At 50.2% G+C, this 14,120-nt stretch overlaps 3 protein-coding genes across 9 annotated transcripts in view; 2 read left to right on the top strand and 1 right to left on the bottom strand.

Moving 5' to 3' along the window:
* Positions 1-9: 9 nt before the first annotated feature.
* BCS1L (BCS1 homolog, ubiquinol-cytochrome c reductase complex chaperone) lies at positions 10-3,941 on the top strand. 6 transcript variants are annotated; one of them, XM_082396588.1, is made up of 9 exons: positions 10-111; positions 1,082-1,122; positions 1,360-1,728; positions 1,830-1,969; positions 2,183-2,377; positions 2,682-2,745; positions 2,984-3,153; positions 3,367-3,484; positions 3,629-3,941. In XM_082396588.1, exons 3-9 carry the CDS (start codon positions 1,409-1,411, stop codon positions 3,879-3,881), a joined length of 1,260 nt encoding a protein of 419 aa, XP_082252714.1. In that variant the 5' UTR covers positions 10-111; positions 1,082-1,122; positions 1,360-1,408; the 3' UTR covers positions 3,882-3,941. The 6 variants fall into 6 exon arrangements, with proteins under 6 accessions (XP_082252714.1, XP_082252716.1, XP_082252719.1 ...); XM_082396593.1 differs by having other exon boundaries at positions 27-111; positions 1,708-1,728; XM_082396589.1 differs by lacking the exon at positions 10-111 and adding an exon at positions 145-569.
* A 455-nt stretch (positions 3,942-4,396) lies between these two features.
* RNF25 (ring finger protein 25) lies at positions 4,397-10,846 on the bottom strand. Of its 2 annotated transcripts, none has more exons than XM_082396580.1 (10): positions 10,761-10,846; positions 8,211-8,285; positions 7,867-7,969; positions 7,707-7,774; positions 7,539-7,608; positions 6,306-6,377; positions 6,074-6,217; positions 5,643-5,735; positions 5,240-5,374; positions 4,397-5,036 (listed from the first exon to the last, which is right to left on the bottom strand). In XM_082396580.1, exons 1-10 carry the CDS (start codon positions 10,799-10,801, stop codon positions 4,458-4,460), a joined length of 1,380 nt encoding a protein of 459 aa, XP_082252706.1. In that variant the 5' UTR covers positions 10,802-10,846; the 3' UTR covers positions 4,397-4,457. The 2 variants fall into 2 exon arrangements, with proteins under 2 accessions (XP_082252706.1, XP_082252707.1); XM_082396581.1 differs by having other exon boundaries at positions 5,643-5,732.
* Positions 10,847-11,078: 232 nt separating this feature from the next.
* Positions 11,079-14,120, top strand: part of STK36 (serine/threonine kinase 36) — a 28,540-nt gene continuing 25,498 nt past the window's right edge. Inside the window, exons 1-4 of the mRNA XM_082396550.1 lie at positions 11,079-11,214; positions 11,686-11,860; positions 12,554-12,694; positions 12,805-12,882. Coding sequence (XP_082252676.1) covers positions 11,777-11,860; positions 12,554-12,694; positions 12,805-12,882 — 303 coding nt within the window. The 5' untranslated portion in view covers positions 11,079-11,214; positions 11,686-11,776. The remainder of the gene's footprint in view (positions 11,215-11,685; positions 11,861-12,553; positions 12,695-12,804; positions 12,883-14,120) is intronic.

Below are 14,120 nucleotides of genomic sequence, written 5' to 3'. Positions count from 1 at the left end.
GGTGGGTGTGGCGGGAAGTAGATGAAACAACTCGGGGGCCGGGCGAAGCAGCGCTTCCCTGAAGAGCGAAGGGGTGAAACCATCGAGAGGAAGGGCCAGAGAGTCATGGCGGTAAGGGGCGGGGGAGTGACCGATTATTCCAAACTCCGCTGCTGGAGGCGCGAGCTGGAGTGTAGAGGGGGTTCGGGAGGGGGCTTCTGGGCGACCGACAAGGACCGGGAGCGGGAAGGGCTTTGTCTGTAGCCTTCCACGCATACGAATTTTGGAATTCTGGATCCTATTCTGAGCTTCAGCGGAGGTTACTGCTGTCAGTTCACCGCACTGCGTGCCAGGCGTAGAGCGAAGTGGCAGGGGGGCGGGTGAGGTGTGCTAGAAACGATTTGACCTCCTACCCTTCGGGATCTTACAGTCTAGAATCAGGCCCTGTCACATTTTATTGGGGGTGGAATTCGAGGAAATCTCCTTGGAGAAAGTAGCAGATGGGCGGGATTTCAACTGGAGAGAATGGAGGAAATAAATTAAAATGGTCATTCCGAGTCAAGAGAACTGCTTGAGCAAGGAAGAAGGAGGTTTGTATTTTTGTTCAACAGAGAGTATTAGGAGCTAAGCCATTAAAGGTAGGTGGGCCCCGTATTGTGGAGGCAGAGGAGTTTACCTAATTCAGGGACCTGTTGAGAGCCAGTCATTGGAGGTGTTGGAGTAGGGAAAGTAGTGGGATTGAAGCAGATCCTTATGAAGAAAGATCTGGACCCCTGTGTAGCAGTTTGGTGAAGCAGGACGTGGAGACCCATTAAGGTGCCACTTCAATAACTAAAATTAACATTGAAGAGACAATTTAGGTGGGAGGTAATAAAGAGCTAAACAGGACATTAGCATGTAAAGGAGAGGAGAGGATATTTGAAGTACATGACTCATAATAGCAAGCCATGAGGTTACTGACAGGTTGACAGAAGACAGTAGCTTCTTCATCCCCTCCTAACTCTGGCCAGTGGGCCCCTTTCTAACTCAGCTGGTCCTAGGGACCACAAAAATTCTGTCCATCCATTATCCTGATGTGAAGCCGGTTATATTGTTTTCTCAGGTTTAAGGAATCTACAGACATAGTCGTCTGGCAGGAAACAGGTATGAACAGGATAATGAAAGGCAAAATGGGGCAAGTGGCCCAGAGTCCCATCCCTTGCATTCCAACACCAACCCCACCCCACAAAGGGAGGATATTGAAGCACACAGTAATGCTGTCCTGTCCTTCCTGCTCCCAGCTTCTGCAGGTGGGGGAGGGGGTGGGTTGGAGAGGAATTTCAGAGTCCATTCTAAACTAATCTTGTGCTTTGTCCCATCTCCACTGCTCCCCACCCCCAGGTCTTGAAAATGCCTTGGGGCCTGTAAGATTCAGTGTTTTCCTTTCAAGATGCCCCTCTCAGACTTCGTTCTGGCCCTGAAGGACAATCCCTACTTTGGGGCTGGATTTGGGCTGGTGGGTGTGGGCACAGCCCTGGCCCTGGCCCGGAAAGGTGCCCAACTGGGTCTGGTGGCATTCCGGCGCCATTACATGATCACACTGGAAGTCCCTGCTCGAGACAGGAGCTATGCCTGGTTGCTTAGCTGGCTCACCCGCCACAGTACCCGAACTCAGCACCTCAGTGTCGAGACTTCGTACCTTCAGCACGAGAGTGGCCGCATCTCCACTAAATTTGAATTTGTCCCCAGCCCTGGAAACCACTTTATCTGGTAAGGTTGGGAAACAGAGAGGGCTCTGAGAGTAGAAAAGGAGAATGAGGGGAGGTGGGTTTGACCCATTCGTTCACCTCATTTTGACCATTCTTATTCAGGTATCAAGGGAAATGGATCCGGGTGGAACGGAGCCGAGAGATGCAGATGATAGACCTGCAGACGGGGACCCCCTGGGAATCTGTCACCTTCACGGCTCTGGGCACTGACCGAAAGGTCTTCTTCAGCATCCTGGAGGAAGGTGTGGGATGGCACAGACAGGCTTTATGGGGGCAGGGGGTGGTGGTTGCAGGGATGGGGTCTTCGACATCAAAGGAAGAGAAGCTTGGAGAGGACGAGCAGGGGGCTCTGAGACCACGGGAGCAGGTGGCTAGGGAAACGGTTTTGGCACAGCTCTGCCTAGTAGCACGGCAAAGAGGAATTATTGGATTTGTCTCATCTCCCCACCTCCCAGCTCGAGAGCTAGCCTTGCAGCAGGAGGAAGGGAAGACAGTGATGTACACAGCTGTGGGCTCTGAATGGCGCCCCTTTGGCTATCCACGCCGCCGCCGGCCACTGAATTCTGTGGTTCTAGAACAGGGTCTGGCTGACCGAATTGTCAGAGACATCCGGGAATTCATCGATAACCCCAAGTGGTACACTGACAGAGGTGAGAAGCAGCTGGGGTCTTGGCCAGGTTGTTTTTGATGTGGTATTAGAACAGGAGGGAACAGGCTGGTCTTTGTGGCCAGATATAAAGCTGTGGGCTAGCGCTTTATATTTGTGGGCAAATACAAAACTCTAGCCTAATTCCCATAGACGAAGGGGAGAGAAAAGTTGTCTACGGGAATGATTTCTTCCAATGCCAAAGTCATCAGGCCTCCAGGGAGCAGAGTTGGGCATGAATGTGGACATCTGGGGCAGAGTACATGATTCATTTTAGGTCTTGACAATCATCCCGGCTGTATTCTTAGGCATTCCCTACAGACGTGGCTACCTGCTTTATGGGCCCCCTGGTTGTGGAAAGAGCAGTTTTATGTGAGTAGAGTCAAACTTCCCTTAACCCTCAAACTGGAGAGAAACTGGACTGGTGGGGTTGGAAAGGGAAATAAATGTGGGGAACAGGAACCGGGATAAACATGAGACACGTGGAACATTAGTGGGGTATGGTGAAAGGTTTAGGCCTCCGAGACAAAACTAGTACAGTGAGGAACAAGCAGCTGGGCCCAAGGACCAGTTCCCAGGTTGCCCATTACCTGTCATCCCTCCTCCATAGCACAGCCCTGGCTGGGGAACTGCAGCACAGCATCTGCCTGCTGAGTCTCACAGACTCCAGCCTCTCTGATGACCGGCTCAACCACCTGCTGAGCGTGGCACCGCAGCAGAGCCTGGTGCTCCTGGAGGACGTGGATGCTGCCTTTCTCAGTCGAGACCTGGCTGCGGAGAGTAAGTGAGGGAAGTTGACGGAAGGGGGAGTGTTCCTAAATGAGGAACAGTGGAAGGAGAAATCCAGAGAGCTGATGGAGGACACCTGGGTTGGCAATGAGAGCCCACAAGACGCACTGATAAGTAGGGGGACATGGTAAGTAAGGAGTAGAAGGGGATGCTAATTTTAAGTAGGGCTATGATCACTCACACTTTCTCTCTCCCTTCTTCCAGACCCAGTAAAGTACCAAGGTCTAGGTCGTCTCACTTTCAGCGGCCTGCTCAACGCCTTGGATGGCGTGGCTTCCACTGAGGCACGCATTGTGTTCATGACCACCAACCATGTTGACAGGTGAGGAGTGAGGTACTCAGACTGTGAGGCAAGATTCTGCCCCCTCACCATCTTAGGAGGATCAGGAGGTTCAGCGGGACCGTTTTTGGGGGTGCTGGTGGCACTGCTGCTCATGACTCTGCTTTTGCTGCCTTCTTCTCTTAGGCTCGACCCTGCCCTGATACGCCCTGGGCGAGTAGACCTGAAGGAGTACGTGGGCCACTGCTCACGCTGGCAGCTGACCCAGATGTTCCAGAGGTTCTACCCAGGGCAAGCAGCTTCCCTGGCTGAGACCTTTGCAGATCGTGTCCTTCAAGCTACAACTCAGATCAGTCCTGCCCAGGTGCAGGGCTACTTCATGCTGTATAAAAGTGACCCTGCAGGGGCAATTCACAATGCGGAGTCTCTGAGGAGGTGACAACTGGGCTGTGCCCAACCCTCTCCTCCTCCAGGGGATCAATAAACACCTGCCGTGCTACTCTGTTCTCTGACCTCCCTCCTACCTTCCGGTGTTGGCACTTGAGGAAAAAGCAGGGGCTATAAACACAGATGCCTTCAGGGGCCATCAGGTGTCCACATATGCAAATGCTGGGGGCACAGCCTCCCTTAGACAAAGGGGGAAGAAGAGAGACTGTAGTAAACAGGAAAGTACCACCCTCCACCTCAAGATATTCAAGTATAGACAGATAGATAGATGTGGGCGTATGCACAGTGGGTTATGGGGCAGGGCGGGTCCTGCATATTCTTAAATGTTGGCCTCCACGAGTTTTCCTTGGAATCCACTATACTAGCTGAGACGTCAGACTCCTCTTTATCCAGACCCCAATTTCTTGGGAGAACAGACTTCAGAGCAAGATTGCGGCGACTCTCCCATGCTCGTCTTGCTGGGAATTCAGAAAGAGAGCCATACTTCACAGGCTAAGCACTACTGAGTAAGGAAAGCCAAACAAGGCCAATCTCTTTATTGTCCCCCCCCCCGCCCCCCACAGTACTGCTAGGAACCATCCTCCGATTCGAGGCTCACGGGCTCTCTTCGAGGACCAGGCCGGTAGGCTCCCCGACCCCGAGGCAGGCGGGAGTAGGAAGAAGCCGGTGTCCGACCCTTGGAGTGCTCCCAGCGGGCACAGTCGCGAGTCCTGCGGGGCGGGGGACCCTGCCAGTTGCCATGCCCCTTTTCCTGGGGAGGACCTTCAACCCCTTGGTTACAGGACTCTGGCTTTAGGTTCATGGGCTCCTTGAGGGGCCCCTCAGGAGGTGGCAGTTCCTGGGTGTCACTGGTACCTTTGAGGGCATTGCACTCCCCTCCTTTTAGGTGCCTCTGTTCGGGCTGTCTCCAGGGACCTCGACTGGCCCGGGGAGGATCTAGCATAGCTTTCTGGGTCTCGCCCAGCTTTTGCTGATTTCGCCCAGCCCCTGGAATCTTCTCACATGTGTACTGGGAGGCCACAGGCAGAGGAGCTGACAGGGTGGTCTGAGCAGTTGATGAGGTGGACTGTTCGGTGGCAAGGGTACTGGGTGGGTGGGATCCTCCGGAGGCATCTACAGCTGACTCGGGTTCCAAAGGGGCAGGAGGCTAGAAGGAAGTGAGCAGATGCAGTGAAGGGGATGCAGTTCCTCAAAGCGGGGAACCGCAGGCCCCTCACCGAGAATCTGAGCCGACCGCCATCAGCCTATAACCTCCCAGGGTAGAACAAAGCTCACCCGAGGGCCACGGCAGAGGGGTGTTGGTAGAAAGGTTGGTGTCATAAGGGGAGGAGTGGGAAACCCTTCCCTCACCTGCTGGAGGCGGATGAAGTATCGGTTACGCTCAGCCTCGAGGTCAATGATGCCCCCCCTCTCCTGCTGTCTCTGGTAGAGCCTCTTGCGCTCTTCTTGCTGGCGCAAGCTCTCTGCATCGGGCTGGTACAGCTCCTGGAGGGAAAGGAGCAGAATAGCACGGAGAGAAGAATAAACAGGAGAAGGCAGGCTCGAAACCCCAGCTCTTCCAGGACTGCCTCAGGAGATCTGCTCAAGGTTCTTGGTTTTATCCCTCAGACTGGGCTCCCGAACAGAGTTTTGGACTTCTGCTGGGGGCCATAGCTTTACAGAGAGGGCGCAGGCAGCTTGAGGCCAATTCCAGAGACCCCATTCAAAGCAGACAAGATGCCATTATCATCAGATGAGCAGCGAGTTCCCTTACCACGGGCTGCTGGGGTTCAGGGGCTGCTTTCAGCGAGGCAAGATCGTACACGAGTGGCTCTCTGCACACCGGGCACTGCACAGCAACGGCCTTCTGAAAAGAGAGGCGAAATCGCACCCCCGCTTCCCAGCCTAGGGTGCTTGCCAGCTGCCCAGCCTCATCTGTAGAGGGCTGGGACGGAGGGGCATAGGAATATCTGTTCAGCAGTGAGGGGGAGCAAAGCAGGGGCTGCCTAACTAGAGGTCTGGGAACCCTCTGAAACCGTGTGCAATATGATTACGTGTATGTATAAGGATGCCCCTTTTTCCTGGACAAAGGTGACCTTTCGTTAATCTCAAAGGTACCTATGACCCTGGAAAGGCTAAGGCGGCCCTGGAGTGGAGGGATAGAAGAGGGTATGAGAGTCAAGCGAGCGGGGGCAGCAGGTCGACCTGTCTGGTTGTGGCGTGCTGCCATTCCTGTTCCTGCTCCTGTCCCTGGGCCTGCAGCTCCTGCTCCATGTGCTGGATGTACCGAGCCAGGCAGTGGCAGTGGAAGTAGTGGTAACAGGTTGTTTTGGTAAAGGCCTCCTTCTCCTGGAGGGTAAGGCACTGTGTCAGAGCTCTCCCCGAGCCCTCCACTGTCTGTCACAGCCGACCCCCAGGTCCCAAGAGAGTAACCCACCTGGAAACCATAGAGGCAGATGACACACTGGCCATGGGGGATGTTGTTATCTGTGAGAATTTCCTTCCCTTTCTGAGAGGAGAGAAGACACTGTTCAAATAGGGAGGCAGGGGCCAGAACTGTGAGTGAAGCTTGTCGACTACTCCCAGGAGTGCCTGGCGGGCTGTCTCCCACTGAGCCAGCTGGCCTTGTGTTCATGCATTTCTGTCTTGGCGATGCTCCCTCTGCTTGGAATCAATCCTCCTCCATGCCCACAGCCCTCCTCCCAAATCTACCCAGCTTCAAAATCCAACTGAATTGTTTTTCCACTCATTAAGTCATTTTTAATACATCTTGGGGATGAAAATAAAATACCTTAGAGAGAAAAAAAATGTTCAATTAAAACTCACATCTTCTGGGAGGCCTTTCCTGGTTATCCCCCTTTGAATATCACTCCCTCAATGAGCCTGTTCTGGAGTCAGCTTTCAGAAAGAAAGTGAAGGCATGGACACCCCAAACGGACAGAGAATTCACAAGGCATCAGGTTGAGCTACAAAATATGCATTTGCACTGTTGTTTGAATAGCTAATACTCTGGAATTCCACAAAGTTCAAAGCTGCATCGTGGAGGCCTGACTCAGAAATGCTACAGTGGTTTATGCTCACTCTGACTCCAGGCCACCCACCTTCATTCTTTTCTGAACATTTTTCTTAAAAACTCAAAGTAGAGGAAAACAAGACTGTATTTGTGTTTTTGATCTCAAATAACAAAAGTTAGCTGTGTATATTAACTTGTAGCTCATAGTTTCATGTGGGTTGTTTCCTTCACTAGGGTAGAAACTCTGAGGAAAAGAACCATGACTTTTTCTAGTCAGCTCCAATGGCAGACTAGCCTTCAAATGTTCATTTATGGCTAGACCCTCCAGGCAAAATCTCTTGCCATTTTCAGTTGCCAATGCCAAAAGAACAAGAAATGCACTGATAATGAAGCACAAAAAATTCAAGTTAAAGAGGAAAAAAAATTTTCTGTCACGATGCTGGAATAGGCAACTTGGGGAAGCTATGGAACTGTCTTTCGGGAGATTTTTTGAAACAGAAGAGAGTCTCACCTTTCTGGAGCAGTTTAGGCTTACCTAAACAAGAACTAAATGAATGTCTCCAGACATATTTAAGACTCTAGGCCCATGGCCTCCCTTGAAATAAACTGCTCTAGCTGGAAGGCAAGGACATTTCCCCAGGCTAGCACACCTCTCACCTCGATGAGTTCATAGAGCATGGCAGTACCCAGCCCAGCCTCAGCCATGTGGCTCAGCGCCTGTGAGATCCTGTGGGGAGAGGGCAAAGCAAACATTAGGCCTGCCCCCTTCCCTCACCAGACTGAGCTGTATCCCAAATTTTCCCTGCTCTGACCAGCCCGACTTACTTGTGGATCTGTTCATCTGAGAGTCCTCGGGGGTTACGGATAGAGATCTGTGGCACCTCATGGGGATACTAGAGAGAGAAAATACCACGCTACTGCTAATGCACTCCACCCCAAGGCCTCTCCCTTTCCTCCCTTTGCTGCCATAAAGTAGAGGCCTCACCTGTGCTGGGACCCGAAGCACCAGAGTGAAGCAGACATACTGTGAATCTTGGTCTTCTGCAGTGGCGGGGTGCAGGGTGATGCAGATCTCCCATGGTGATGATCTGCAGGTGGATGAAGTGGAGACCTGGGATGTGACTGGGCAGGGACTTGAGGGCTGGGGAGGATGGGGGTGAGAGAGTAAAGCGGGCAGAGGAAGTGAGCATCAGGCTCTTTCTTTGGGGTGATTAAAGGAATAGACTGTCTACATGACAGAAATATTAGCTCAAATCAAGGCCCACAGATACTGCACGGAATCCTCTTACTACCAAGGGGACTCCTGCCCACCTCTAGTTGAATACGTACCTGCCATTTCCTTTGACCACCTGTAGTTCATCCAGATAGATAGACTCTAACACTTCAACTTCAGAGGGAAGGCCCCTAGAGAGACAGGGGAGATTGACTCACCATTACAACTCTCCCTATTAAAGCCTACTAAGGCCAATGAAGGCTGGCTTTGTAGAAAAATGGCAATCTGCGTGAGTGCATTCTCTTGCTAACCTCCATAAAAATGGGGGAAACATGTTTCCTTAATTTGTCAAGTGGCCAGGTAGAAAGCACAGGAATCAGAGTTTTAGGGATCATTTCTGCCAATAGATGAGGAAACAGATTCCCAAGAAGGTGAAAAGACTAGCCCAAATCTCAAGGCTTAACAGAGGCAGGACTGAGACCCAAGCTAGATTTCCTGACTCCCTGTTTCAGTTTCATTGTACTGTTGGTTGTTCCTTAGTGGCCATCTCTCTGACCCAGAAATATGACATCTATTGATTAGCATTAAGGTTACCAATACCACTCCTGGCTTTCCCTACACCGTTCATGGATCCCAGTGTCTACACACACTGCCAATACCAGTCACTGTAAACCTCCTCAAAGGAGATACCAACCTGAACAGAACAGATCTACATGCTGTAAAGGCTGTGCTGTAGTGGAAGAGCCATCAGCCTTGGAACGAGTAACAGGTACCAATCACTTACCAGCTATGTGATCTGAGTAGTTACTTATATCTGTAAGCCTGAATTACCCTGTCCACCACATATAGATATTACCACCCACTCTCCACAGTTATCGTGAGGATGAAAGGTGATTTGTTTATGTCAAGTGCCTAATAGTATCTTGGCCATAGTAGCTAATCTGTGTTCTCTTTTTTTCCTATTTGTATTAACCTAAGGTTATAGTTAATATTCAATGTATTTATAATCCCTGCTGTCTGACTGATCTAGATCAACTTGTGCAGGTCAGGATCCAGTGGCCCCTCCACCCACCCGCTCCCCAGTCCAGAACTCTCTTAGGAAGAGATGTCAGTGTCTCTGCCATCCCTCAGAGGACACACATGTTTAATCACAGAAACAGCAGTTGTAATGCCACTGAAGATGAGTTACTGGCTTGAGGCCACAGCTTTACCCAGATAATACATGGAAAGATACATGCTTGGTTTGCTTTCTTATAGTTATATTGCCCCTTCTTCACCAAGAGCAGGGCTGCCCTAGTGTGACATACATGTGTGTGTGGGTGTGTGTGTGTATACACGTGTATGTGTATATATATAGAGAGAGTGATTCTCAAAAATTTTTAAAGTCTTTTTAAGTCTTAGGCAGACACGTGAAAATATAAAATAGATAACGTAGGTAACAGTTGAGTACATCTGGTTGACATGAGCGTTGGAGTCTTAGAGCACCGCAGGCTGGTTGTACAATCAATACGGCCCTCGCCAAGGCACAACGTGTCCCCTCAGAATCTTAAATTCCCCCTGAACAGGTTGAAAACAGCAAGTCTGGATGGTCTCAAAAAAGGCCAGCACTGGCTGGGCTCCCTGAACCTATGAAACACTGAGGTGTAGCCTCCATCAAGAAGCCCTTCAATACTTCACCCACCCTACCTGTGACTTGGGCCCTGGATGTGAGATATGGGATGGGATAGTGGTAAGATGATGACAAAAAAAGGGAAGGTGGAACTGTAGAATGTCCTAGAACTAAGAACATAAGGTTTGGAGTGTGACAACCTGGATTCCTAGTCATAACTATGTACCTTTTGGCAACTCATTTTACCTCTTCAGGCCTCATTTAGTCTCCTCAGGTGCCTACACCTCAGAGTTATTAATGAAAAGGAGGCTTAGGTATGTTACAAATCCATCTTGATCCTCTCAGATCCTTCTCTGAGGTGGATGCCACACCCACTTTTTTTTTTTTTTTTTTTTTTTTACAGCTGAGGACACTGACTCACAGAAGCTAGGTGGCCTGGTCAGCATCACACAGCTAACAAAATACGATGTGAACCCACATTTATCTATTTCCAAATCCCAGAGTCCTTCCATGTTCTGGTCCCTTGTGAAGAATGCTTGAGAGAAGGACTAGGAGCGCTTTTTGTGAGGTGTAAAGCTTTATTCAGACAACAGTCCTCATTAGTGCTGTCGGGAAGGGAGAAGGTTGCGGAAAGCCTCAGCGGAAATAGTCCGATCCGAGGGGAAAGGGGGACGGGAACTGGAGGACATCGGTTCTGGGAAGTAAAAGGTACGGGGAGGGGGGCGGAGATCTGATAAACAGGCATCCCCCGGGACCCTGAGCAAATTCACTTCAGAAGGCGAGAATGGGACGGGGTGAAGCCGGAAGATCGAACCTGATAAGGCGCGGCCCGAACTAGCCAGGCCGGCGTTGATGCGGTCTCCTCCGGGTCAGACCAGTGCCCCTCCACCCACCCGCTCCCCAGTCCAGAACTCTCTTAGGAAGAGATGTAAGCGTCTCTGCCATCCCTCATCCCTCTTCCCGCCCCACGCGCCCGCCGTACGGACCGTCCGCGGCTTCCGCTAGTCCCCCGGACCGGATCCAGGCGGTCCTCCAAAGCCCATGACCCCAAAGTTACCAGTCCTCCTCCCCTGCAGCTGCCGACGCAGACGCCGCCATGTCTTCTGCGGCCCGCAGCCGGAACCGGAAATAGCCTCCGGGCAGTCGGAGGCGGAAAGTAAAGCAGGGGAGGGAGAGTAGCTAGCGGCCGTTTCTAGGCAACCGCAGACTCCCGGTCCTTAGATGGTCCTGAGGGCCAAGGGATGGTTCGGAAATGCCCTAGGAAGTGCCTATGGGCGGCCCACCGTCTCTCCCACACCCCTGAACGCCTGTTCCTCCGAACCTCTGACCAGTTCTAGCGAGTAAAATTGGTAACAATGTGAGTCTAAAGAGACCGGCAGTGGGGGTGGGACGATAAGTCCCACGATAAGAACGACAAGTCAGGCAAAATACGAAGGCAGCCAGAAGGGGCGGGGCTGAAGGCCAGGGCCGGCGTCCCTCGACCTGAAGAGCTTGAAACTCCTAGGCTTGGGGTAAGAGAGGCGCTCCTGTCCGCTAAGCCGGCGGGCCGGGGATGTGGGCGGGGGTGCTGAGGAGGTTGGCAGTGGCAGGAACTTTGGGGTGGCTGGAAGGGGCAGGGTCGGTGGGAGAGGCTGGATGGAGGGGGGCGGGGGCGGGTGGGCGAGGCTGGGTGGAGAGGGTGGGGTGAGGGGGAGAGGCGGGGTGAGGGGGAGAGGCGGGGTGAGGGGGAGAGGCTGGGTGAAGGGGGCAGTGGTCGGGTGGGCAAGGCTGGGTGGAGGGGGAAGGGGGACACGGGGTCGGGTGGGAACAAGGTTGGGTTGGGAGACAGGAAGAGAAAAGGAGGGAGGACCATGGAAGGCACTCTGCTCCAAGATCTCATCCTTCCATTCTCTACCCTACCTTGTTTATGAGGTCTGGATTGTTATGAAAAAAAGGAAAAGGCAAGGCGGCTAACGTTAACCTTTCTTCCGTGCCCGAACCAGGCCTCACAGATGTGTGGAACTGTCCCTGGAGCTGTAGCCCTTCACCACCATCTCTATCTCCTTCCTTCTGAGGGATCCTGAAATCTCTGTCATGGAAAAGTACCACGTGTTGGAGATGATTGGAGAAGGCTCTTTTGGGAGGGTGTACAAGGGTCGAAGAAAATACAGTGCTCAGGTGGTGAACAAAGAGGGATATCTCTTGGGTGGTATTCCACACCCTCAACTCCAGTGGAGAATGGGGCCAGAATACTGAACTGTATTCCTAGGACACTGATTCCTTCATACTTATGGAATATGAGCTCTGAAATTGGATTACTTGGGTTCAAATCGCAGCTCCACCACTTTCTAGCCTTAGGACTATAGACAAGTTACTCAACCTCTCTATGTCTCAGTTTCCTCATCTATAGAATGAAAATAAGAACAGCGTCTTATTGGGGTACAAGAATTAAGTGTGATGTCACACTGAATCACTTAGAACAGTGCTTGGCACCTAGTAAACAACAATTATTATTATTATTAATATTATTATCTATCATACCATGCAGGAAGGGATAAACCACCTGAACTCTATTCTTCCCTCTTCATTTTTCCTTCCTTCCCTTTCCCCTAAATCCCTTAAATCTTGAGTTCTTTATCCAGTTCTTTTCCCAGAATCCACCAAAGGGATCTGTCTGGCAGAGGCTCTTTCCTCCTAGGGTGAGAGCAGGGGAAACCTGGGTAAGGCCAGGGTACCATGGGGAAAGTCGAGTGGGAGGCTAGCAAGTATAGTGAGAATTGCTCAAACAATCTGAAGTCTGAGTTCTGGACCTTTGAGGCTAATGTTTCAATAGTGTGGTTAGGCCTTGACTCTTGACCTTACCACTGACAGGTGGTGGCCCTGAAGTTCATTCCAAAATTGGGACGCTCAGAGAAAGAGCTGAGGAATCTACAACGAGAGATTGAAATCATGCGGGGACTGCGGCATCCCAATATTGTGCATATGCTTGACAGCTTTGAGACTGACAAAGAGGTGCGCTTTGGTTTTGGGTCACCTCTCGCCAAGAAGAAGGGTCCCAGGAATTTCCCAGCCTCAAAATGCATAAATGTGGAGCCATTAGTAGCATTGCCTTCTCCCTGCAGGTGGTGGTGGTGACAGACTATGCTGAGGGAGAGCTTTTTCAGATCCTAGAAGATGACGGAAAACTTCCCGAAGAGCAGGTATTCCTGGCTCAAACTTCTTCCACCCATGACCTCTTCTCAGTTTAAGGACTGGTAGCGAGAGCGGAGGGCACGGAGAGTCTCCGGTTTGAAAACTCCCAAGTAAAATACAAGAGTCTAGGTATATGTAGAGGCAGTGTGGTGTGACAGTAAAGTATGTGAACGCTGGAACCCAAATCTCTGCATACAAAGGTTGGGTCTGCCACTTTCTAGCTGGATCTTCTTTGGCAAGTTACTTTAACTTCTCTTTGTTTGCTTTCCTCATTTTTTGTTTGTTTGTTTGTTTTTATTTCCATTACTCTAGGAGGTGGATCAAAAAAGATCTTGCTGCGATTTATGTCAAAGAGTGTTCTTCCTATGTTTTCCTCTAAGAGTTTTATAGTGTCCAGTCTTACATTTAGTTCTTTAATCCATTTTGAGTTTATTTTTGTGTATGGTGTTAGGGAGTGTTCTAATTTCCATCTTTTACATGTAGCTGTCCAGTTTTCCCATCACCACTTATTGAAGAGACTGTCTTTTCTCCATTGTATATCCTTGCCTCCTTTGTTATAGATTAGTTGACCATAGGTGCGTGGGTTTATCTCTGGACTTTCTATCCTGTTCCATTGATCTATTTCTGTTTTTGTGCCAGTACCATATTGTCTTGATTACTGTAGCTTTGTAGTATAGTCTGAAGTCAGGGAGTCTGATTCCTCCAGCTCCGTTTTTTTCCCTCAAGACTGCTTTGGCTATTCGGGGTCTTTTGTGTCTCCATACAAATTTTAAGATTTTTTGTTCTAGTTCCGTAAAAAAATGCCATTGGTAATTTGATAGGGATTGCATTGAATCTGTAGATTGCTTTGGGTAACATAGTCATTTTCACAATATTGATTCTTCCAATCCAAGAACATGGTATATCTCTCCATCTGTTGGTATCATCTTTAATTTCTTTCAACAGTGTCTTATAGTTTTCTACATACAGGTCTTTGGTCTCCCTAGGTAGATTTATTCCTAGGTATTTTATTCTTTTTGTTGCAGTGGTAAATGGGAGCGTTTCCTTAATTTCTCTTTCAGATTTTTCATCATTACTGTATAGGAATGCAAGAGATTTCTGTGCATTAATTTTGTATCCTGCAACTTTACCAAATTCACTGATTAGCTCTAGTAGTTTTCTGGTGGCATCTTTAGGATTCTCTAAATATAGTATCATGTCATCTGCAAACAGTGACAGTTTTACTTCTTCTTTTCCAATTTGTATT

The sequence above is a fragment of the Balaenoptera borealis genome (assembly GCF_965194805.1).
Source record: "Balaenoptera borealis genome assembly, chromosome: 6".
Classification (NCBI taxonomy): domain Eukaryota; kingdom Metazoa; phylum Chordata; class Mammalia; order Artiodactyla; family Balaenopteridae; genus Balaenoptera; species Balaenoptera borealis.
The sequence above is the reverse complement of the archived record's forward strand: the minus strand, read 5'-3'. Positions and strand labels throughout refer to the sequence as shown.

Coding starts and splice junctions, on each gene's coding strand:
- BCS1L (XM_082396588.1), top strand. CDS start 1,409: ATGCCCCTCTCAGACTTCGTTCTGGCCCTGAAGGACAATCCCTACTTT. Junction 1,729..1,829: donor CCTGGAAACCACTTTATCTG/GTAAGGTTGGGA, acceptor ATTCTTATTCAG/GTATCAAGGGAAATGGATCC. Junction 2,746..2,983: donor TGTGGAAAGAGCAGTTTTAT/GTGAGTAGAGTC, acceptor CCTCCTCCATAG/CACAGCCCTGGCTGGGGAAC.
- RNF25 (XM_082396580.1), bottom strand. CDS start 10,801: ATGGCGGCGTCTGCGTCGGCAGCTGCAGGGGAGGAGGACTG. Junction 7,970..8,210: donor GTGGTCAAAGGAAATGGCAG/GTACGTATTCAA, acceptor ATCCACCTGCAG/ATCATCACCATGGGAGATCT. Junction 7,609..7,706: donor TCAGATGAACAGATCCACAA/GTAAGTCGGGCT, acceptor CTCTCCCCACAG/GATCTCACAGGCGCTGAGCC.